Source organism: Zootoca vivipara, chromosome 1 (assembly GCF_965207765.1).
Source record: "Zootoca vivipara chromosome 1, rZooViv2.hap1.1, whole genome shotgun sequence".
In the NCBI taxonomy this organism is placed as follows: Eukaryota; Metazoa; Chordata; class Lepidosauria; order Squamata; family Lacertidae; genus Zootoca; species Zootoca vivipara.
The window spans coordinates 126,919,278-126,943,219 of record NC_142582.1 but is presented as its reverse complement, the minus strand read 5'-3'; the positions used below and the strand labels follow the sequence as shown (position 1 = coordinate 126,943,219).

The following is a 23,942-nucleotide window of genomic DNA, read 5'->3' as shown; positions in this document are numbered from 1 at the left end:
GTGGGGGAGGAAGGGAAAGGAGAATGTTAGCCGCTTTGAGACTCCTTAGGGTAGTGATAAAGCGGGATATCAAATCCAAACCCAAACTCTTCCATCTGCCATCAAATACCTATATGAGACATCTGTGGTACGTCAATAGTTGGGGGGGGGGGTCTAGTGTGAGAACCAGCCTATAGGTGAATTTTACTCGCCCTAGGTGATCAGGTGACTGGCTATTGGCATGCCTGGGCTAGAATGTTTGACTTGAACAGAAGGATAGGGGCTATATGTTCATTTCTGCACATACCACTTAAAGCCGAAAGCGGCTTCGTAAGAGTTTACAGGTATAAGAGCCAATTAACCAAACGTTACAAAAGTTATGTATAAATATAAAGTTTATTCAGTATATAGTGTTTAGAAAAATAAGCTCACATTTCAGAATACAAACAAAACGAAACACACACACACACAAAAACACATTTTTCCAGGCACAAGCTTCTATTACAGTACAACATACATACACACATATTTTTCTCTCTCGATCTCTTTGGTTGGGGGCGGGGGGTTAAAAGCATGGCAATCTCTCTTGTGACATGCAACGCATCATCCCGGATAGTGCAGCAAACAACACTTCTGCCTCTTTAAACATCCACCTTTCGTGTTAAGATTCCATCCTTTGTCATAAGGCACAATCAAAACCATATCGATTTACAGTTCTGGGCATACAGTTTGTGCACAACGAAAGAAAAGAGACTTCCTAAGCGTAAATTCCAAAGACTAAGAAATCCACATGCTTTTTCTTTTCTTTTACAGCTGAGAAATGTAAAAGTTCCCTGTATTATTAGCTTCCCTACAGTGTTATTATTATTATTATTTTAAAAAAGAAACTTACAAAATGCATTATGTCAAAACCATCCTTCGAGATATGGCGGCTTGGAGAGATACAGGAAAGTTTCGGCAAAAGATCTTATGCATATATTAAAACCTTTGCTGCATTTGCTCCTGGTAGCAGTTGCCTTTGGTGGTGGCTGGTGCCCGCTGAATCGGTAGGGCAGAAAGCAGGGAGGCCATCAGTAGGTGGCACTAGAGCCAAGGACAGGCAGAGCCACCCCCACCCCCAATGACTGGTTTTAAGGAGGGAAGGGGGCAGGCAAGAACTGAGGTTGGTGGGACAGTAGCCCACCCTAATGGACCAGTCTACGCGAGCATCCCCATGTCAACAGCCAAGGAAGATTCCCCTGTATAGACGCTTGCCTGGTTCCAGTTAAGTTCACCAACAGCCATGATTTTGTGACAAGCTATCAAGGACGTACCCAAAACACATAATGACCAAAGGATAACATACAGACATCATTTTAAATAGCCCTCGCTGCCAGATTTCCAAGATTATTTCTGGATTCCTTTTTTAATTTAAGCAAAAAGTATACAGAAAATAAATATTATATAGACGTATAGCATTTTTTATATATATAAAAAAACTAGTAATACTTTCCGACAGCCGCAACCTATTCAGGGACTGTGAAGACAGCGAAGAACAACATTTGTGTGGAGTTCATCGAGATACGACCCTTCACCCAAAAATCTAACTAAGCAAACGGAGAATTTGGTTTCACAGATTTCCAACTTAAAACGAACGGGGCTGTATGGTCAAAATATTCCAACATACGTGGATTTTGTAGTATTGCTCACGTTTCCAAGAGATTCTGAATTTCTGGTTTTGTGTTGTCTGGGTAAAGCAATTTCTCACTCGCCTCGGCGTGCGAGGACTGTTGTTTTTGTGGTCCTGAAGCAAAGCTTCATTGGATCGCCTCTCTCGTGTGGGGAGTTGTGAGCAGGGACTGTCGCACCCAGTTGAATTGCTGGCGAATGTGCTACGCAGACAATTCCCACATATTGGGACATAGCTTGAGTGTGAATTAGGGCAGCACACCCAAACCCACTTTGCAAATGAAAAACACTGGAATTTCCTCGAATACATTTTGCAAATTTGGAAATCGAGCTTTTAATGATCAAAGCCAGAATTTTATTTGTCTGCAAGAGGAACCAGACTTCCATTTCAAATTGAATTGCATCAAAGTGATTCCAAATGTTAGGCAACACTTCTGGACAAATGCTGTTGTGATTTTGACAACACCCCCCTGTCATTCTCCCCACCGCCTCCCAATTTCTCATAACCTACCACTTGACTCAGCAAGTTATTTAATAATTATAGACTTCCCACACTCCATGGGAACATGTTGTTTGTTCCAAGCCAATTTGCAGAACAAACCCAAATAGAAATATGTGTTTGTTTGTTTGTTTGTTTTAAAAAAAACACCTGTGAGAAGTTATTTAGCTTGGAACCAAACTCTATAATAGCCTTCACCAAACTGATACCCTCCAGATGTTTTGTTTGGCCTGATGGAAGCTGCAGTTCAAAATATCTGGAGGGCAGCAGAGTGTCAATGGCTGCTCTATGGAACCCCGATGTGCCACACACCTCCGTTCTGTTTGAGACTTATCCCATGTTTCTAAATATCGCCAGAAGAAAATAGGCAGTTCCAAATGAGTAATCAAAACCCATTTTTCTGCTGGCCTTGTCGTTCCTATTTGGGTTTCGTGTGGTTATTTTTTGAGATGCCACCACAAGGCAACTCTCCACCTCACATTTTGTACGGTGAAGTTGCTCTGGTGAGAACCACCACATGAAAAGCTCACAAAACAAATAATCACACGCCCTCTATTCTGTGATTCCCCCCACCTCAGAAATGGGGGGTATTAGACCTTGGTAGGCTGGGCTACGATTTATTTATTTCTGAGAGGCAAAGGCAGCCTGTGAACAAATCATTGTACTGGGGGCATTGAAACAGAAATGACACCCTTTCTGAATTACATGTGTACACATTTCCTAATTGAAAAGCAGTTGCCTGTGTTACTGGAGAGAGACATCAATGAAAAACCGAGTTGAAATACACTAGTTTAAAAACCAAACAAACCACCCCAAAAGGGTGCAGTGAGTTGGCCTTGTTCCTATCTGCTTGCAGAAACCACAAGATTACAATTATTTAGGCCACATGTTTTGTGAACTGCTTAGTTTTACAGGAGATCTTTGGAAAAAACAAGCACGTAGCATCGCGAATTTTTCTAACAGACTTTTAGCAGTGGAGTTATCGTTACAACAGGTTACCAGTAGAACCATTTTCAGACCATCTCTGGGTGTTTGAGGGTCTGGGCGTATTTAAAACTACTGTACCTGGAGAATGTGATTCGGCATGCATAGCATATGATGATGACGACTGTGTATTTTGTTTTGAAAACTCCCAGTGATAGGTGGAATCTCTCTGTCGCCAAAACTAGCAATACAGTGGAACCTCGGGTTATGAACCCTTCGGTTTATGAATTTTCGGTTTACGAACGCCGCGGACCCATCTGGAACGGATTAATTCACTTTCCATTACTTTCAATGGGAAAGTCCGCTTCAGTTTATGAACGAACTTCTGGAACCAATTACATCCATGCTTCGGGTTAAGTACGCTTCAGGTTGAGTACTCTGCGGAACCGTCTGGAACGGATTAATCCACTTTCCATTACTTTCAATGGGAAAGTTCGCTTCAGTTTATGAACGCTTCAGTTTAAGTACTCTGTGGACCGTCTGGAACAGATTAATCCACTTTCCATTACTTTCAATGGGCAAGTTCGCTTCAGTTTATGAACGCTTCAGTTTATGAACAGAGTCCCGGAACCAATTGTGTTCATAAACCGAGGTAACACTGTATAGCTTTTCTCCCTAAGGTTTCCTAAGTGCAGGAAAACTAGGTTCACACACACACACACACGGGGTAGTAAGCACAAGATTTCTCCAAAACAATATCACCAAGTGTTACAGCCCATATGGAAAAAAAAAATCACAACATAGCTCTTCATGTGCTCTAGGTGCACCGAATTTGCACCCCAGAAGCCTTTGTCGGGAGGTCTCCAAACCGATGCAAACACCACCAAATGGTAGTTCTGCAGAGTGGAGGCAGCCTGAGATATTTATTCTGTCTTAAGTGGACACAGGCTTAAAGCACCAGTGCGCAACACACACTTATTTGCTTCCTGGAAGACTTCAGAGCTATTGTCAGTAGCGAGCACTGCAAAGTAAAAAGCCTCTGCGATAGGAAGAGATGTTGCAGTGATACTCAGCACCGCATTTGCAGGGCAGGTCCACACTTTACAGCTGATGTGGAAAGCAGTGCCAGGGAAATATAACTACAGTAGCTGTTGCATGCACAGGTGTTTTTAGGATGTACTGTATGTACAAGCATGTATCTCCCCCCCCCCATATTTTATGTTCTTTCTGCATTGCTTTCTGCGACAATGGGACTGCATGCACACAGCTGCAATTAGGAGTCTTGGTAAAACACTTCAAAATAACAGTCAGATCAAGAGTTAGTGGCAACAGGTGCGGGCAGAACCACAAAGCCTTTCCATGAAAAGAACCATTTCCTTTAGCACGCCATCAACGAATATTTGCTCAGGACAATGCCTCCCCCCACCCCCAAAGAAAGCCTTTGCCTAACAAAATACTGGCCTCGGAATAGAACCACGATCCTGTCTGATTTAAGAGAAGGATCTGCACAATTCCCCAGAAGGGTTCGACAGCAACAAAAGGAAAGTGAAAGAAAACGGAGGCAAGGTAAGAGACCCGGGTGAGGGTGGCCTAAGGATGACTGACATGCACTCAAAAACCAAGAGTTGCCCAAGAGAGGAGACACAAAAATAAGGGATGTTTGACATGGAAGGATTGTGCCTTGGAATGCAACATTTGGGGACGGGGCAGACATTCACCAGCAGACCACAATGTGCAGGATTGTGACCCGGTTCACACTTGAAAACAGTAACATCAAGTGTTTGGTTGCATTTGTGAATGGGCCTGTGATACAATACCACCAACAGAACTTTCTTCAAAATCCAGAACCCAGTGCTTTTCAAGCAGGGCTTGACATTTTAAATAATCAAGTGCAGAGGACATAAACATGCGTGAAGGAGTCTTCTCAGTGAACTGAGGAGGACCTTTCAAAAGGGGGGCACTGCTCTATAACCCGGCAGACTGGATTCAGAGGAGCTCTTTGGCAAACAGAAGGCCTCTTCCTGGAGGAGAAGGGCTTTTTTGTTTTTGGCTTAGTGCAATATCCTTGTGTGCGAAAAAGAGAGCCGAAATCCAACGGTTAGCACGAGACCTTGCACAAGATCTAGAGTTTCATATCATATCATAGCAAAAGTTGGAAGGAACCCCTGGGGGTCATCTAGTCCAACCCCCTGCAATTCATTATGGTGCAAGATCTTTCACTGGCTCAATTTATTACATTTTGTATGGCTTCAGATCCAGCCCACCAGCTGCATCTTGGAATCGTAGCCACACTTCCAACTCTACAATTCTATGAAATCCTATAACAGGCCACTCCAGGGTGTCGAACTGAGCCAGAAATCGCCTTTTTGTAGCCTAGGATGCTTAATTTCCCTTTTAAAAAAATCAACCTGAACGAGATAATTATCAAAACGATGTCAAGGAGGTTCTGTTTAGCCACAGTGAGAAGCAGCACACGAATTCTGGCATTCTTAAACCTCTGGAGCATTGCGCTCAGACTGGGTCCAAGGCGGCCGCAGAGACAGACACACTAAAACCTGTAAGACGAACTTTGGATTCTTTAAAACTAAAGGCGGTGGCGGCAACCAATCAACAAGATCACACTCAACACCATTAATTAACGGCTAGATAGACCGCTGAAAAGGTTATCGCCAAGATTCTTGCCATACGGTATGTTTGAAAAGTATTCATTTTCTCTTAAGTACATGGCAAAGCTCCTGTCTGTCAGAAATAAATAAGTTAAAAAGCATTCTGGTAAAGCACAAATTCCATAGAATCATAGAATTGGAAGGGACCCCGAGGGTTATCCAGTCTTACTTCCTGCGAGGCATGAATTTCAGCTAAAGCATCCATGACAGATGGCCATCCATCCACTGCTTAAAAAACCTCTAAGAAAGGAGAGGCCACAACCTTCCATGGGAGTCTGTTCCACTGCCAAACAGCTCTTACTGTCAGAAAGTTCTTCCTGATGCTTAGTCGGGATCTCCTTTCTTGTAAATTGAAGCCATGGGTTCGAGTCCTACCCTTCGGAGCAGGAGAAAAGAAGCTTGCTCCACCCTTCCTGTGGCAGCCCTCAAGATATCTGAAGATGGCTATCCTGTCTCCTCTTTTCCCAGCTCCTTCGGCCGTTCCTCATAAGACCCTTGATCACCTTGGTTGCCCTCCTCTGCACATGCAGTAGCTGTTTTTGGACTACAGTTCCCATCATCCCTGACCACTGGTCTGCTAGCAAGGGATGATGGGAGTTGTAGTCCAATAACAGCTGGAGACCCAAGTTTGGGAAGCCCTGTATTAGACACTAATGGGTTGTAAGTGGGACCAATTAGGCAGGCTGAGCTTACTGGGCTAGTGCGCTGCTTGCCTTCCACTGGCCACATTCACCAAGTCCAGGAATCCCACCAGGAAGCCTACAGGTAAAGGAGGGGGGGAATTTGCACCAGCTCCAGCTGCCCTAAGAATGGTGGGGACCATGAACACTTTCTCCAATGCCCGATAGTAATTATGGTTTCACAAAAGCTCTTCTAACCAGGTTCTGTTTGCTCATACTACCATTTGCCCAGTAAACAAGCCGACCCTAGGAATCCTTTCTGCTGCCAATTACAGATCAGGCCAAGTTGTTTGTCCACTGCAAATAAAGGCCATATAATGGTTTTCTGGAGACCTGCTCGTGAGATAAAAACAAAGGAGAGCCCCTCTGCTAGCACTCCCTAGCTCTGCAACGTAAGGGGAGGGACAAGAACCACAGGACTACAGATTTCTCCCCTTATCACTCTCACAGACTCGCTCTACAAGGGACTTCTGAGCATCTCCCTTGCCATGTCACAAGCGATGGATGCAGTTAATGCAGGTTGGGACAACGGCGTAAGAGGAAGCTGAGAGCAATTTAAAGCAAGGTTTAAACATCGCATACGGAAATGCCCTTCGAGTTTATTGTTTCAAAAAAGTAAAATGTGCAAATTGCCATCATCTTCAGAGTTATTAAAGACGTGCTTGTTGTTGACTTTATTGCACGCAGACAAAAAAGGGGCGAAATACAACCCATTGACAAAAGGGATCACATATTTGACCAGGCTGACATCCCAAGCCTTCTGTATATGTTGCAAATGGCGCTAGAACAATTCTATTTCTGAGTAACGTTAAGGGGCTGCTTATTCTAGATCAAAGATAGATCCAGGATAATGTGGGCCAAAGAGGAGATTACCAGCTGAGTTCAATCAAGTGGAATCCTTTCACAGGCCTTGGGATTTATTTATTTTTCTGAATTAAAACTGGGAAGCTGGGATATCAAGGTTTATATTCAAAAATCCCCTTTTGCCAAAATCACTGCAACTCCAAAAAGTAAAGTGAGAAGAACGGGCAGTACTGGGGGGGTTGGGGTAGAGTTATCCAGTTTCAAATGGTTTAATCTGTTGTCTTTGTGCGCCAAGGGGGGCAATTTCACCCCAAGTGACCAATCACAATTTCCTTATTTATCAGAGCACCGGCATTAGTTTCAAGGGGACTGAGCAGATAAATAAGATAAATCAGGTTAGATTGCTTCACAACAGAGTTCACATTTTGTACATTAGCTGTGCTTGTCGTCACAAAGATGTAAGGCCACTAGGCAAAAAGGCACGCGGGATTATCGTTCTTCTGTAGAAAAATACATGAACCTTGTAATATTACTTTAAAACAGAAAACACAAATTCACAGGGCAGAAGCGGTGCCAGGGGGGAAATGTCCCAGAGTCTCCGAATTGCATTCGTTTATATTCCAACATCAGAAAGTTTAACCTTTTGTCTAAATCAGTCTGAAATTTTTTAAAAACAACAAAACAAAACAAAAACAACACCAATTGATGCAAGCCCTAGCAAGAGGGGGCGGGGGAAAGTTTTAAAATGTTCAGAAGTGACTTCCTGTTCAAAAATACCAAAAATAAATTAAGCAGTTGTAAAAACTGTGCGACATGTCTAAAAATGATAAATGGGACACCAACAGCTATAAATACAACCCAACATACTAATAAAAAGAGGAGTCCCTTTTGGGAGCAATCAAAACAATATTTACATAAATAGTGGAGCAGAGGATTCTACGCTGCATGATTCCAAGTTGCAAAACGGACTTTTTCTTCCACAGCACTGATTCCAAACTCTTAGAGCAGGAGTTGTCAATATGGTACCCCTCTAGGGTGTGTGGGTGGGTGTTAAGACTCCAGCTCCCATCAGTCCCACCCAGCATGGCCAATGATCTGGGATGATGGGAGCTGTAGTTTAGCAACATTTGGAAGGCACCATGTTGGTTAATCCTACCTAAGGCGCAATCTGCACTATACATTTAAAGCAGCAGCGTACCTGGGAACTGTGGTTTGTTGAAGTTGCTCAGAGTTCCTAGGGAGAGGGATTGATTATGCTGGGAATCACAGCTTCATGCAGCAACTTAAAAAAAACCGAAACAACCCCACAGTATCCAGCATTCTTGTGGGGAAGCGATGGCTGTTTAAAAGTGGTGTGAGAGTGCTTTCAATACACATATAGTGCAGACGGCGGCCTTACAGAGAAGGAAAGAAAAAGGAAAAGTCATGTAACGTTTCAGGAACCACAAAGGTGGAGTGCACAGAACTTTCGGTTGCAAAAAGGACTCTGCTGCAAAAAGCAAAAGAGGGAAAGGAAAAGAAACCGGCCAAACAAAAACAAACTTGCGCTTTCTCTGCCAAGGAGGTAACAGCAGCTCATGAGGTATCATCTAGAACATTCCTTAAAAACAAACGCCACCTTCGTCAATGCCCAGAAGTATCCAGAACAGAATGCGAGAGACTGGCTCCCCACACCCAGACTTTTCAAAAAGGTAATTCTCGTTCCTATCTAATATTTGGAGGATATACTTTCTGAAAATACATGGAAGTGTTGCATGTCTAATAAAACTATTTGGATTATATTAGTAAGCCAAACCATCCCGTATCTGACTGGTATGCTGTACCTCCCCCCCCCCCAATTTCCAAGTTTAACAAAGGTCAGAGTTCATGCAAAAAACGCATGGCAATCTCATATTCCTAACGGAGATTTCCACTTCGTTGTAGCAGACCCTTCAAAATGTGCTCTCTTTTTTGGTTAATCTGTATGCATAACTTGACTAGGTGAGAAAAAACAACAACAACAACAACAACACTCTGTGCGCGTCCTAGGATCTGGCTTCTCTATGGAAATATGAACCAACAAAATTAATTATTATTATTATTAATTTACAAGTCTTGCATATCTTCGTCCATTTGCACAGTCTGGAGCTTGGCCAGCTGCTTCTTGTCTGTCTCCAGCTCCTCGCAGATTGCGTCGACCATATTGCTCATTACGTATTTGGTTTTCGAATCCAGCATCATCAAGCCGCTAGCGGATTTGCTCTCGGCCTCGGACATGAAGTTTTCCTTTAGGCTGGTGACCGGCTGTAGCACCAACCGCTGCTCCCGGGGGGCGAAATGGGGGTGAACTTGCAGCGACGGGTGGGGTCCAACGTGGCTGCCAATGGCCGGGCCGATCCCCCCGAGTGCCGTCTGCGTCGCCGAAATGGACATCAGGTCGTGGCCAGCGAGGAGGGAGCAGTTCTGGAGTGTTGCATAGTTTGAGTTGGTGATGGAAACCACGGTAGCCCCGCTTGTGGCGGGGGCCGACAGGGGTGGGCTCTCGGACACGGGCGAGCCAAGTTCTTCGGAGTTTATCAGAGTGGGCGGTCCCAGGGAAAAGTTATGTGACAGGGTGACGTTGACGAGCGAGGAAGGCCCTGCCTGCAGGCCCCCGCCGGAGAGGCTGTCCGAAGGCAGGGTTGCGTGGAGTTGCGGGTTCTGGCCGAGGGACATTACTTGAGAAAACACCAGGCTGGCCTCCAGCCCTTCCTGCTTGACTGGCCCGATGGCCTGGCTCGAGTTGGGGAGCGTGTACACCACCGCGCTGGGAGGAAGGTTGCTGAAAAACACTTTCCCTTGCTGCGTCCCAGCGGAGTCGCTTGTAAACGTGCCGCTGCTCGGTGTGCTTTGATTTAGCGGCAAGTTGCCTGTGGTGAGAGGGGAAGGAAAAAACAAACAAACAAGGAATAGTCTTAAAGTTGTGCATCAGTGCAAAATAAAGATTGCAAAGTCAAGGTCCCACAGCCCATGTGCTTCTGTGGCCCCTGTGGCTTTCCTAAAAGATGCATTAATTAAATAGTAATAATCATAATCATAGAATGTGTCAGGACTGCCTCCCTCCATACGAATCTTCCTAGACCTTGAGATCATTTTTGAGGCCCTGGTTCTTTACATATCTTTAGGCACCAAGCGAAAACGTTCCTCTTCTCCCAGGCCTTTGGCTGATTGACTGCCAATGCCCTTTTAAATGTGTTGTGGGAGGGGATTATTGGTTTGTTTTAGTTCTTCTTTGAAGGTGACTCGGAAACTACAACTAATCCAGAATGCGGCAGCTAAACTGGTGACTGGGAGCGGCTGCCGAGACCACATAACACCGGTCTTGAAAGATCTATATTGGCTCCCAGTACGTTTCCGAGCACAATTCAAAGTGTTGGTGCTGACCTTGAAAGCCCTAAATGGCCTCGGTCCAGTATACCTGAAGGAGCGTCTCTACCTCCATCATTCTGACCGGACACTGAGGTCCAGCACCGAGGGCCTTCTAGCAGTTCCCTCGTTGCAAGAAGCCAAGTTGCAGGGAACTAGGCAGAGGGCCTTCTCGGTGGTGGCGCCTACCCTGTGGAATGCCCTCCCAACAGATGTCAAAAAGGAAAACAACTACCAGATGTTTAGAAGACATCTGAAGGCAGCCCTGTTCAGGGAGGCTTTTAATGTTTAATAGATTATTGTGTTTTATTCTTCTGTTGGAAGCCGCCCAGAGTGGCTGGGGAGACCCTGCCAGATGGGCGGGGTATAAATAATATATTATTATTATTATTATTATTATTATTATTATTATTATTATTATTATTATTGTGTTTTTTATATTGTGAGTTTATGTTGTGAACTGCCCTGAGATTTACAGATGAAAGGCGTTATACAAATTTTTAATAATGTTAATGATAATGTTAATAATAATAGTAATAATAATGTGTTTCTGTCTCTCATGGGCTTTCCTAAATGATGCATTTTAACAACAGTCTAGCTTTTCAGCAGCAGAAAGATTTTTCACCATGAAATCCTAAGTGGGGTATGGAAATATCCCCTCCAAAATACCTATACTGTACGATGCACTAACAGATCTAACAGATTTTGCCACACTGACCAGCCTGAGAACAAGTCAGGAGGAGCCTGGAGGTACATTTTTATGCCAGCACATTCCCACCGCCGTAATTGTGGTAAACAATGGTTTATTGAGTTCAGCTGTCACAGGGAACTGCGTTAGCTTGTAAGTGAAAGCAGAAGTTTCTGTGCACCTTCTCTTAACCCACACAAGAGGAAGAGAGAGCACTGAGGCCCGAACTCATTCACATAGCAGGAAAGTATGGCTTCCTTAGGTCCAAACTCGGTCAGAGAGACAAAAATGAGTGGATAGAGAGCAGGGTGCCAACTTGAAAAAATATGGGGGGAGGGAGGTAAGCCCCACCCCACATGATGAATCACATGCCCACCATCTGAAAGGCAATACTCATCAGGTTTGGGGAGGCCTAGCCACTCAAATATTTTATGGGGGGCAAAGGGACCTTGAGCCCTAGGAGAGTTGGCTCCTATGATTGAGAACAGAGGTGCATATCACCCCAAGAGCTGCTGGAATGAAGAAGGTTGAAGTTCCCACATGGATTTGGGGGGGGGGGAGTGACTGTTCGAACCCACACCTGAAGCCACAACCTACAATCTCCCCCCACTCTGCACCCAGAGGGATTTAACAGACGAGTGCTAAGCTCCAAGCCAAAGAAAGGCCTGCCCCTTTAAACCAAGAATGGCTAATCCGTGGCCCAAAAGATGCTGCTGCAGTACAGCTCCCACCAGCCAATGGCCAATGGCCGGAGGTGGTGGGAATTGTGGTCCAGAAAGATCTGCAGGGCCTCAGGTTAGCCACCCCTACTTGAAGCCTTCTGTTCATTCTCAGGCGTTGTCAGAGCAAGTTGCTCATCTGAGTGCTATTCTTGCTGCCTTGCCAAGACCAGGATATCACATCCAAACGCCTGGTTTATATCTATAAAGATCTGAATTAGGAGAAAACGAGCTTCAGAATGATGGTGTGCTGCTAATCCCTCCTTGGCCACAGCCTTCACCAACCTGGTACCATCTCAATGTTTTTGACTGCAACTCACATCAGCCCCAGCTAGGCTGAATAATCTAGTTTCTGGTTCTGTGGCACTATTCATTTTTTCTGTCGGTAGAACATCAGGCTCTTAATCTCAGGGTTGTGGGTTCAAGCCCCACGTTGGGCAAACGTTTCCTGCATTGCAGGGGGTTGGACTAGATGACCATTGTGTTCCCTTCCAACTCTACAATTCTATCATTCTCCCCCCTCGCATCAACCCTGTGAGGCAGGTTAGGCTGAGAGACTGTGACGGGCACAAAGTCATCCAATGAGCTTCATGGCTGGTCTCCTGGGTCCTTGGTCCAACCCTCTAACCGCTACCCCACACTGGATCTCAGGCAGTTTTATCCAGCAACTGTGGCATTGCCCAAAAGTTACGAATGACTCGCAGGTTAACACAATTGAAGAAGTCTGTTTTCCTGGCTCTTTAATCCACCTCTTAAAATATGGAAGAGAATCAGTATCATGAAGCAAGGCAAAGAAACTTAATGCGAATCACAGTCAGATTAGTCTTTTTGCAGAAGGCACCGGAATGCAAATTCTAGCTCAGCAAAGAACAAAGAGGTATTTTGAGAAGCCCAGATGGTGGAGTGGAGAACTATTTATAAGGATCTCCTCCAGGGTAGAAGAAGAAAAACGGAGACCGGAGATTTGAAGCCCTTGGTTCCTCGCAGCAAGTTGTTTGATGCAATTAAAATTCAGTCCAGGGAGATCATATACCAAGTTCAGAAAATGAGCTCTCACTTGACCAATATAGGTTACCTTACTGTTTGCATTTGAGACCTGCTTACTTTGGTTGTCTTTTATAAATGCAAAAAATGACAAAAAAAAAAGAGTTTGGAAACTATGGCAAGGTAGGTTATTAACTGGGCCTGGGAATAACGGACACATCTCACTAGTTTGAAAACAGCTATGCTGGCTCCCAATCCATTGGGAGCCCTGTTTAGGGAAGCTTTTAATCTTTAAGAAATTAGTGTATTTTAATATTTCTGTTGGAAGCCGCCCAGAGTGGCTGGGGAAACCCAGCCAGATGGGCGGGGTATAAATAATAAATTATTATTACTATTATTACTATTATTATTTCTGAGCCAAATTCAGCATGCTTGTTTTGACTTCTAAAGCCCTGTATTAAGGGTTGCTAACCTGAGGTCCTCCAGGTGCTTTGGACTACAACTCCCATCAGCTCCAGTCCACATGACCAATGGTCAGGGATGATGGGAGTTGTAGTCCAACTTCTGGATGATCACAGCTTAGCCACCTCTGTCCTAAATGGTTTGGGACCAGACTATCTTAATGGCCATCTCCTCATGCATGAGCCATGAGTCAGTTGGGTGGGGTGCAAATAATAAAATTTATTATTATTATTATTATTATTATTATTATTATTATTATTATTCCCCAGAGAACTTTCTTCACATGCCCTCTCCCTTCAGCTGCAATGCAGGTAGGGATCTGTGAGAGAGCCTTCTCAGTGTTGGCTCCCCAACTTGGGAATTTACTTTCCACTCCTTTTTATGTATGCTAGCCACTTTTACAGGACTGACAGAGCTGGATAACTAAAATAAAATAAAATAAACACACACACACGAAACTAATATTGCTTCGCTATTTCAAGAGACATATTTGAACAGATGCACATTTTAGAAAACTGTGGGAGAAAATGGTTGCTTCCCTCTGATTCAACATTGTTTAAGTGCTTTAAATTTCAACCAAAGGCACCCTAGACATTGTTATCCATCTGATTTAGATGGTGTGTAGCTCATTTCTTTATTGGATGCATGTGAAACTTGAGTGGGGGGAGGGATCCTCAATGAGAATAAGCCACACATGAGGAGGGTGGGTTTCTTCAATTTTCTAGTAACCCCCCCCTCTGTTTCAGCCTCCCATTTCACCACCTTAAGCCATTCTGCTCCAGAAGACTCAACCCCCAGGAGCCATTTTTGGGGGAGGCTCGGGGACAGCATGCAAGGTGGCCCAGAGAGGACTGTCAAAAACTGCCACAATCCACATGATCAAATGACCTTCTCTTTGCAGAAAATTCCTTCTGTGTACACCCACTTATGCATTCCATACAGGAGCTTTCACCCACCTGGTGTTTTGGCCTACAACTCCCATCAGCCTCGGCAAGCACGGCCATAGACATCATGGCCGTGCTGGCAGGGGCTGATGGGGGTTGCGGTCCTGGAGGGGAGCAGGAGGGCGAAATCTGACGTATGAAGCACAGCTACGAAAATATGCAAGAGGCTCAGCTTTCCGAACCCCGTAGCAAATTGAAGAGAGAGAGAAAAACCTACCTTGGGAAGTTGCTGTTGACACAGGAGGGAGCTGGACCGGCGAAAAACTGATGCCCCCGTTGAGGAGCTGGCCTCCGTTTGTTGCCGAATTGGGAATCTGGACGACGCCATATTGGTTTATTTGGACAGGGCCTGTGAAGGTCACAACGGAGCTGCCGTCTTGCGAGGCGATGGCTTCTTCGCTTTCTTCCCTCTTCACCTCAAGGCTCGGTATCAGACCTGAGAAAGGGGCAGAACTGGGGCTGTATGCTGTCGTCGTTGTCGTCGACGGGGCTGCGGAATTGGACATGGAAGTCTGGAGGATTTTGAAGTCTTTCACATCTTCCGACGAAGAGGCCAGCATGTCGGCCAAGGGCATGCCATTGCTCAAAGCGCTCGGAGACGTTTTGGGCGGATTCAACTGCACCGCTTGCGAGGTGGCGCCCACGTTGAGCCCGTTGAGGAGGACCCCGTTGGGCCCCTGGATGAAAGAGGTGCCATTGAGGAAAACGGGGGACGGGTTGGCCGGCACCAAGTTCCCGTTCAACAAAACCCCCGGGGAGCTTAGAGATATTTTGGAGTTTCCAAGCTGCTGCATGTAGACGGGCTCCAAGTGGCCAGGAAGGTTCAAGGTGGCACTTCCGTCAGAGGCGCTGGCAAGCGGGTGGGGAGACAAGTCCTCTTGCCCCTTGCTGGACTCATCTTCCGTGCTGGGGTTGCCATCCGACTCGCTGCAAGGCAAGAGAGAAAGAGCAGTGAGTTCACATGGTGCCTCCAATTTGATTCGAACGATGCCTCGTTCTGGGGGAGGGAGAGCCTCCCTGTGCACAGAAAACTAGCATGTGATGGGAAAGATGAGATGAAGACGCACATTTTCCATATACAGTGGTACTTCTGGTTGCGGACAGGATCCATTCTGGAGGTCCGGTCAGATCCCAAGGTATCCACAACCTGAGGACCGCTTCTGCGAATGCGGCAAAACCTGGTAAAATACTTCCAGGTTTGCCACTTTCGCATCCCATCCCGAAGTTTATGTAACCAGAGGGTTACATAACCGGAGGTACTACTGTAGAGAGAACTGCTTTTTGTCTTGAGGTTTAAAGGAGAGCAGACACACAGCTCTCTCACCTGTCACCTGAAATGGTACAGCCCAGGATAAGAACTCTGCTGGGTCAGGCCAATGGCCCATCTTGTTGTTGCTGATAGGAAGAGGAAGAGGAGGAGGAGGAGGAGGAGGAGGAGGAGGAGGAGGAGGAAGAAGAAGAAGAAGAAGAAGAAGAAGAAGAAGAAGAAGAAGAAGAAGAAGAAGAAGAAGGAAGAAGAAGAAGAAGAACAACAACAACAACAACAAACAACAAATTATTATTGATACTTATTCAAACATATACAAAAATTCACACCTATTACTAAGTCTCTTTCTATAATACAGTACATGGAAATAAGACAGATACTTAATCTAAAAAAAGAACAAAAACAGAAAGAAGAAAAGGAAAAATAGAGAAAATGATAAAGGAAAAAAAACACTTTCGGTTCTCTGTCCTGCAGCTAAATATTCACTCATCCAATCATTCTATCTACCACTTTTTTTTAAAATCTTCAAATCCAGATATTACAAGTTAATTGTCTCTTTCATGCAGGAAGTCCATAAGAAGTTTGCAATCCTTACCAAAAAAATATATGCCAGTAATGATTCCTCTCTAATTAAACAAGTCAACGTTGGCATCTCAACAGGCCAGGATCCTGCTCTCACAGGGGCCAACCAGATGCCTATGGGAAACCCGCAAGAAGAACTCTACCCGTGATCTAGTGCATGGCTGACACGATTAGTACCTAGCACAGGGAGGAGAACCCCATGGTTCAGGCCCATGGGTTGAAAGCGGCCCCCAAAGCCTTCCTATATGGCCTTTAGGATTCTTTCCCAGAGACCTGGTCTTAATAGAGATACTAGATTCCTGTCTCATTACGTATGCTAATCACCTGCATACTACCCCTTGCTTTTTCCTGTAGGACTAATTGCAGTCGTTAACAGTTGTCAACAACAACAACAAAAACAACAACAATTACCATACCCATTGAGTCAATCACCCATCTCCTACTGCCCTCCTGAGAAAAACCCCACCCCATCCTCTCACTATATATAAGGGTCGGGTGACTTCTGTTTCAGTGTATCTGAAGAAGTGTGCATGCACACGAAAGCTCATACCAATGACAAACTTAGTTGGTCTCTTAAGGTGCTACTGGACTATATTTTTATTTTTATATATATATTTCCATTTCCTCAAGCACAGAGAAGAGGCAAATGTCCTCTCAGGCTCCTATTTCCAGGGCAGTCTAACATGTTTATTGCAAAAGGAATCAAAAGGAAAGATGTAGCCTCAGGCCAGCCTCCCTGCCTCCTGCTAAAGTGCCCTCAAGAGAGGCACAAATGTGGGGGACGCCCAGCTATTTGCAGCCATTTGGAGACATGCCAGGGGGAACAATGTGTTCTTGGCATCTTGTCTGCTATTGAGTGTGGTATTAGGCAACCCTATACATAGAGGAGTGCACGCACACTCATGCAGCCAAAATGTTATCAAGATTAATTTTTCGACCTTTCCTTAGAACCCCCGTTGCAAGAATTTATACAAAACTACCTTATTTATGGCGTGGGACGCGGGTGGAGCTGTGGGTTAAACCACTGAGACTAGGGCTTGCCGATCAGAAGGTCGGCGGTTCGAATGCCCGCAATGGGGTGAGCTCCCGTTGCTCGGTCCCAGCTCCTGCACACCTAGCAGTTCGAAAGCATGTCAAAGTGCAAATAGATAAATAGGTACCGCTACAGCGGGAAGGTAAACGGCGTTTCCGTGCGCTGCTCTGGTTCGCCAGAGGCGGCTTTGTCATGCTGGCCACATGACCTGGAAGCTGTACACCGGCTCCCTCGGCCAATATCGCAAGATGAGCACCGCAACCCCAGAGTCGGTCACGACTGGACCTAATGGTCAGGGGTCCCTTTACCTTTACCGTATTTACTCAAATGCGATGTCGCGAAAATGAGGGTGCGTGTTAGATTTGATGCACATTTACATTTGCCAGCAAATGCTTTTTTGCTTTCAAGGTGCTGAAAATTGAGGTTTGCATTAGATTCGCTGCTTCATATAGACAGTTTAAAGCACCAGGCATGTCCAAAGTCCGTTTTGGGGAGCTAACCGGTCGGTTTAACCCGGCCCCTGTGGCAGTTTATTTCCTGGGGCAAAATCCTAAAAAAAAAAACCTCAGCAACTTCAATCCTAAAAAAAGCTCAACAACTTCAATCCTTTTTGGTTGGCCCTCACGGCCCTTCACTTCAATAAATATGGCACCCTTTGAAAAAAGTTTGGACAAAGCAGCTCTCCAGGATTCCGGATAGGGTTCTCTCTCCCGGCCCTACCTGAATATGCTAGGAACTGAACCTGGCACCTTTTGAATGCAACCCAGATGCTCTGCTACTAAGCTGCAGCCAGCATTTTGCACCTGCTCAGGGGGCCCTTTTACCTTTACCGGCCACTTGCAACCAAGCGAAGATGCTTGGATGGCGCCTAACATCTCCATCATCTGGAGGTGCATGCCTGGGGATCCTTGGGTCTTGCCTGTTCTCACACACTACTACCCCACCCTGTAGAATTCTATCTATTACCTTTTATCCGCACCATCAGAATGAATTTGAGGAACCAAAATGCTTTTTCTGTGCAGCCTAAGCAGGAGCAGTCATAGAATCATAGAGTTGGAGGAGACCACAAGGGCCATCCAGTCCAACCCCCTGCCAAGCAGGAAACACCATCAAAGCATACTTGACATATGCCTGTCAAGCCTCTGCTTAAAGACCTCCAAAGAAGGAGACTCCACCACACTCCAGTCACCCAATATATATGTGTGCTGTCCCTGGATCAAGAGACTTTTCTTCTTTAAATTCTCAAATCTCTTGATCTAGATTCAGGTGGTAGCTGTGTTAGCTTGGCGCAGTTGAAATAAATAAATAAAAATGAAATAAATGTCCAGTAGCCCCTTAGAGACCAACTATATTTCTTCTGGGTATAAGCTTTCGTGTGCATGCACACACTTCTTGATACCAAGAACAAACGTAGTTGGTCTCTAAGGTGCTACTGGACATTTTTTTTTAATTCTCTTAATCTATTTTAGGTTATCATCCGAACTAGCCACGTGTTTAACTGATAATCAATCACAGTCAGTCCATCATTTGAAAAATAACACTTTAGAGCCGTCTTAACCCAAAATGGCAACTAGACGTAATGCTCTGGCGACTGTAACCTTTGTTTAAAAGACCTAGCTTGTATATCTCCATTTCTAACCCTGGCTGAAGCCCTTCCCCAAGTTTAATTTGGAAAAGACAAATGGCTTTCTGGTAACTTACCAAAGTAGGGCAACAAAGAACCAACATTATAAATTCATAGAAAGATGCGCCTTGTCATCAACTTTTGGAATGATAAAATTATGGACGACATACACTCCTGTAATTCTTTCTCAAAGTTGGCTATCATTCCTTCTCACCCACTGTATATAACTTCTTTTTCTCCCACCGCTGATTTTTTTTTTAAAAAATAATTGACCAATATATCACTTCTCTTAAAATCATCTTTCTAATCCTTCTACTACTACTTTCAGAGTCTTTCTTTACTAGAAAATGATGGCACATTTTCGGCTATCTGAACTTGCTACCATGCAGAAAAATGCAAGCCGCTTCTGAGCAAAAATTGGAAGCTATACTGTACAAATATTTGTTCTCAAGGAAAAGAATGTCTTTAAAGCTATGGCAATCTAGTCCCACATGATTTCCAAGTCACACATAATCTTTCTTTCTTTCTTTTTAAAAAATAATAAGTTATTTTTATTAGTATTTGTTATCGATTTTTGAATACATGCATCTAAATATACAAGAAGGTTCTCACTTAACCCCGTGCCATTTATCCTATTTAAATTCTTGCATTATTTATGGTGGGCATTTTAATTATTTAAGGCACAGCCGAGCCCAATTTCAGTACTTTTCAAACCCCATTGATTTCAATGGGTGAGATGGGAGTCCAATGCCTAATTCTTCCTTTGGGATCAATGGGCCCTTGAAAACTATTAAACTCGGTTGGCTTGCATCCAGAGTTTTTGGGCTAGTAGGTGCATTATGAAAACAATTCAGCCAGTTAGAATCAGCTTCAACCATCAGGCTGAGGCAGGTCTGTACGAAGGGAGGAGAAGAGCTGCAAAGATTGATCATCCAAACACATTTCGATCGTATCATTTTACCCTTAATACTGAAATGTATTGGGAACGCCAACCCATGTAGCAGTCTTTATGTGTCCAGGCACACATGCATGTATGCTTCTGCACTGACTTACAGTCATTTTTGATCCCCCTTCATAGTTTACTTACAAGTAGTATTCGCCAACCAGGTGATCTCCGGCTGTCACTACAACTCCCATCAGCCCCCAGTTGTTTTGGACTACAACTCCCATCAGTGTGCTGAGCGGGAATGATGGGAGTTGTAGTCCAAGACAGCTGGAGGTCACCAGGCTGAGTCTAGGGTTGCCAGACTCAATAGTGGACCGGACTTCTGTGCCTTTAATTGCCCTGCTCTCTTTTGAGTCTGGAAACCTTAAAGAGAAACCAGCAGACCCTTTGCTTGGAAATTAAACAAAGGGTCTGCTGGTTTCTCTTCAAGGTTTCCAGACTCAAAAGAGAGCAGGGCAATTAAAGGCACAGAAGTCCTGCCCTCTATTGAGTCTGGCAACCCTAGACCTGTCTCACCCCACCTGGGTAAGACGTGAAAAATCTATTCCGGACACTGAAATTTTAGAGGAATTAAAGAAAATAAGAACAGATAAAAGAATGAGACACTTGCACTTCCTGCTTCCTGTGCTTTGGTTTGGGTTCTGAAGTTGTTGTCATTATTGTTATTGTTATTAATTGAATTTATATACTGCCCTATACCCGGAGATCTCAGGGCGGTTCACAGAATAGAATAAAAATGTAAAACCACAAAATGCACAATCAAAATAAAAACAACAAGCCAATAACCTCCTCCCCCCCCAAACCCCTACACATAGCTGCCAAGTTTTCCCTTTTCTCGCAAGGAAGCCTATTCAGCATAAGGGGAAATCCCTTTAAAAAAGGGATAACTTGGCAGCTATGCCCCTACATTTTAAAAGGGATGTCAATCAAATCAACCAAAGGCCTCGTGAAAAAGGAAGGTTTTTGCCTGGCGCCTAAAGGTGTATAATGAAGGTGCCAGGTGAACTTCTCTGGGGAGAGCATTCCGCAGACGGGGAGCCACTGTAGAGAAGGCCCTGTTCTCATGTTGCCAGCCTCCGGACATCTCGAGGAGGCGGCACACAAAGGAGGGCCTCAGAAGTCTATCTTAGGGTCTGGGTAGGTTCATATGGAAAGGGGCGGTCCTTGAGGTACTGAATCCTGAGCCGTTTAAGGCTTTATAGGTCAAAACCAGCACTTGGAATTGGGCCGGGAAACTTAATTGGTAGCCGGTGCAGTCAGACCAGGATCGGTGTAATATGCTCAGACCGTCTTGGCCACTGAATTCTGCATCAGCTGAAGTTACTCTGAGATCTGGGAATCCTTGGACAATTTATTTTCCAGCCTATAGCAAGTACCTCCCAAGCTAAGGCACTGTCCTAAAAAACAGCTGGTCACAACCTAAAGCTCTGCATGTGTACTGTATTGAGGTTTCTCACAATAACAGCCCCCCCCCCTGCCCATACCTGCCAAGTTCCGGCCTGAGAAATAAGGGACTGGACCGGAAGCAGCAGGCCGGAAGTAGCGCTGCCGCCATTTTGGAACTGGGCGGAGCATGCTCAGAAGCGACTTTTGATGCTGCTCTGCCCTGTTCCAAAATGGCTGCCGCACCAGAATAAACCGGGGAAAAACAAAAAAAATCCATTTTTTCGGCTGGGGGCAGCTGGAAAAACAGGGGTTTCCCGGGGACTACGGGAGACTTGGCAGCTATGCCCCTACCCGCTATGCTGCAACATAAGTCAGAGGAGGTCCTGCTGTTCCAGGATTCATAAACACCATACCTTCCAACATTTTTCTGATGAAAATAGGGACATCCTATTCTATGATAATAATAATAATTTTATTATTTATACCCTGCCCATCTGACTGTGTTGCCCCAGCCACAAACATAATAAATACATTAAACATCTTTTTTAAACATCCCTAAACAAGGCTGCCTTCAGATGTCTTCTAAAGGTTGAATAGTTACTTATCTCCTTTCTTGGGGGTCACATAACTTAACTTAATACCCTCCCAACATTTCTACAATGAAAATAGGGACGTCCTAAGAAAAAGTGGGGACATTCTGGGATCAAATCAGAAACTGTGACGACTTCTGTAAATCTGGGACTGTCCCCCCAAAATAGGGGCACTTGGGTTGCATCCCATTCTGCTCTACTCACGGTAGACCCACTGAAATCAATGTACTTGCATGAATGTCAAAATCTTTATGAAATCAGATAGCTAAGTGGCTGCATATAACAAAACTGTAGACGAAACACATGTAAAATCCAGGAAATCAGCAAGAACAAGTGTACATAAAATAATTATCATTAGAACACAGATAAAAATTAGTTTAATGATGAAATAGACGACTAATTGTATGCCTGGGTAAGGTTGCCAAAATAAAGATGCTTTCAGAAGATGGCTAGAACAACACAATGAGGTCACCAGCCACATATCCGTAAGTTAGCCATGCCAGTTAATTTCAATAGGGTTACTCTTGAGTTCAGACCAAAGGTACGTAATAATAATAATAATAATAATAATAATAATAATAATAATAATAATAAATTTATATCCCACCCATCTGGCTGGGTTTCCCTAGCCACTCTGGGTGGCTTCCAACAGAATAATAAAAATAGAAGCAAACATTAAAAACTTCCCTAAACAGGGCTGCCTTCAGATGTCTTCTAAAAGTCACAGAGTTGTTTATTTCCTTGACATCTGATGGGAGGGTGTTCTACAGGGCGGGTGCCACCACCGAGAAGGCCCTCTGCCTGGTTCCCTGTAACCTCACTTCTTGCAGGGAGGGAACTGCCAGAAGGCCCTCAGCGCTGGATGTAGTAAGCTGCCTTGCCAGAGCAAACAATGCGCCTGTCGCTATTCTAGAACTGCCTGCCCTGACTGACAAGTGGCTCCTCAGCATATATCTTCCACATCACCTGTTTCCTGACATCCTTCTCAACTGGAGATGCTGTGGGATAAACATGAGACCTTTTGCATGCATGTGCGCCACCTGGCCGAGACTGGGCTCAGGGCGGCTAACATATAAATATTGATATAAAATCAAACAATAATTAAATCACCTCTTAAAAACAAGTCACGATAAAATTAAAATCTGAATCGGGTTGCCAGACTCAATAGAGGACAGGACTTCTGTGCCTTTAATTGCCCTGCTCTCTTTTGAGTCTGGAAACCTTAAAGAGAAACCAGCAGACCCTTTGCTTGGAAATTAAACAAAGGGTGTGCTGCAAAATAAAAAAATTCCTTCAGTAGCACCTTAAAGACCAACTAAGTTTTTATTTTGGTATGAGCTTTCATGTGCATGCACACTTCCGTCAGATACTCTTGAAACAGAAAAAACCTGTTGATGGCTGTTAACGACTGAGGATGACTGCAATTGGTCCTGCAGGGGGGGGGGGGGGAGCAAGGGCTGAGGTGCTAAAGAAAGCTTGATCATGCATAATGAGATAAGAATCCAATGTCTTTGTTCATCCCAGGTGGTTCCCTGGTTTCTGCTGGTTTCTCTTTAAGGTTTCCAGACTCAACAGAGAGCAGGGCAATTAAAGGCACAGAAGTCCTGTCCTCTATTGAGTCTGGCAACCCTAAATCTGAATGAGATGGCTTTCTGCAGGATTTGGGTTGGGAACAGTAAATGCTTATCAGGCCCAACTGTGTATGCTGATCTTATGTGGATAGGCCTGTGAGAATGCAGAGAAGCCACTTTCATTCTAGCTCTTATACAAAAAGGGAAAGGGAGTCAGGCTGAGCCCTGACCAAAGGCCCGGCGGAACAACTCCGTCTTGCAGGACCTGCGGAAAGATATCAAATCCCGCAGGGCCCTGATCTCTTGTGAGAGAGCATTCCACCAGGCTGGGGCCGGGGGCGAAAAGGCCCTGGCTCTGGTTGAAGCCAGCCTAATCTCTCTGAGGCCCAGGATCTCCAAGGTGTTACAGTGGTACCTCTGGATGCGAATGGGATCCGTTCCGGAGCCCCGTTCGCATCCAGAGTAGTACGCAAACCGCGTCAGCGCTTCTGTGTACGTGTGGGTTGCAATTCGGCGCTTCTGCGCATGACGTCATTTGACAC

General features: G+C 44.8%; 1 protein-coding gene across 1 annotated transcript in view; it reads right to left on the bottom strand.

Annotated features, from left to right (window-relative positions):
* Nucleotides 1-356: 356 nt before the first annotated feature.
* SIX4 (SIX homeobox 4) overlaps nucleotides 357-23,942 on the bottom strand; it is a 31,125-nt gene continuing 7,539 nt past the window's right edge. The window contains exons 2-3 of the mRNA XM_035104240.3: nucleotides 14,619-15,328; nucleotides 357-10,108 (exon numbers count right to left, since the gene is read on the bottom strand). Of these exons, the coding sequence (XP_034960131.3) occupies nucleotides 9,306-10,108; nucleotides 14,619-15,328 (1,513 nt within the window). The 3' untranslated portion in view covers nucleotides 357-9,305. The remainder of the gene's footprint in view (nucleotides 10,109-14,618; nucleotides 15,329-23,942) is intronic.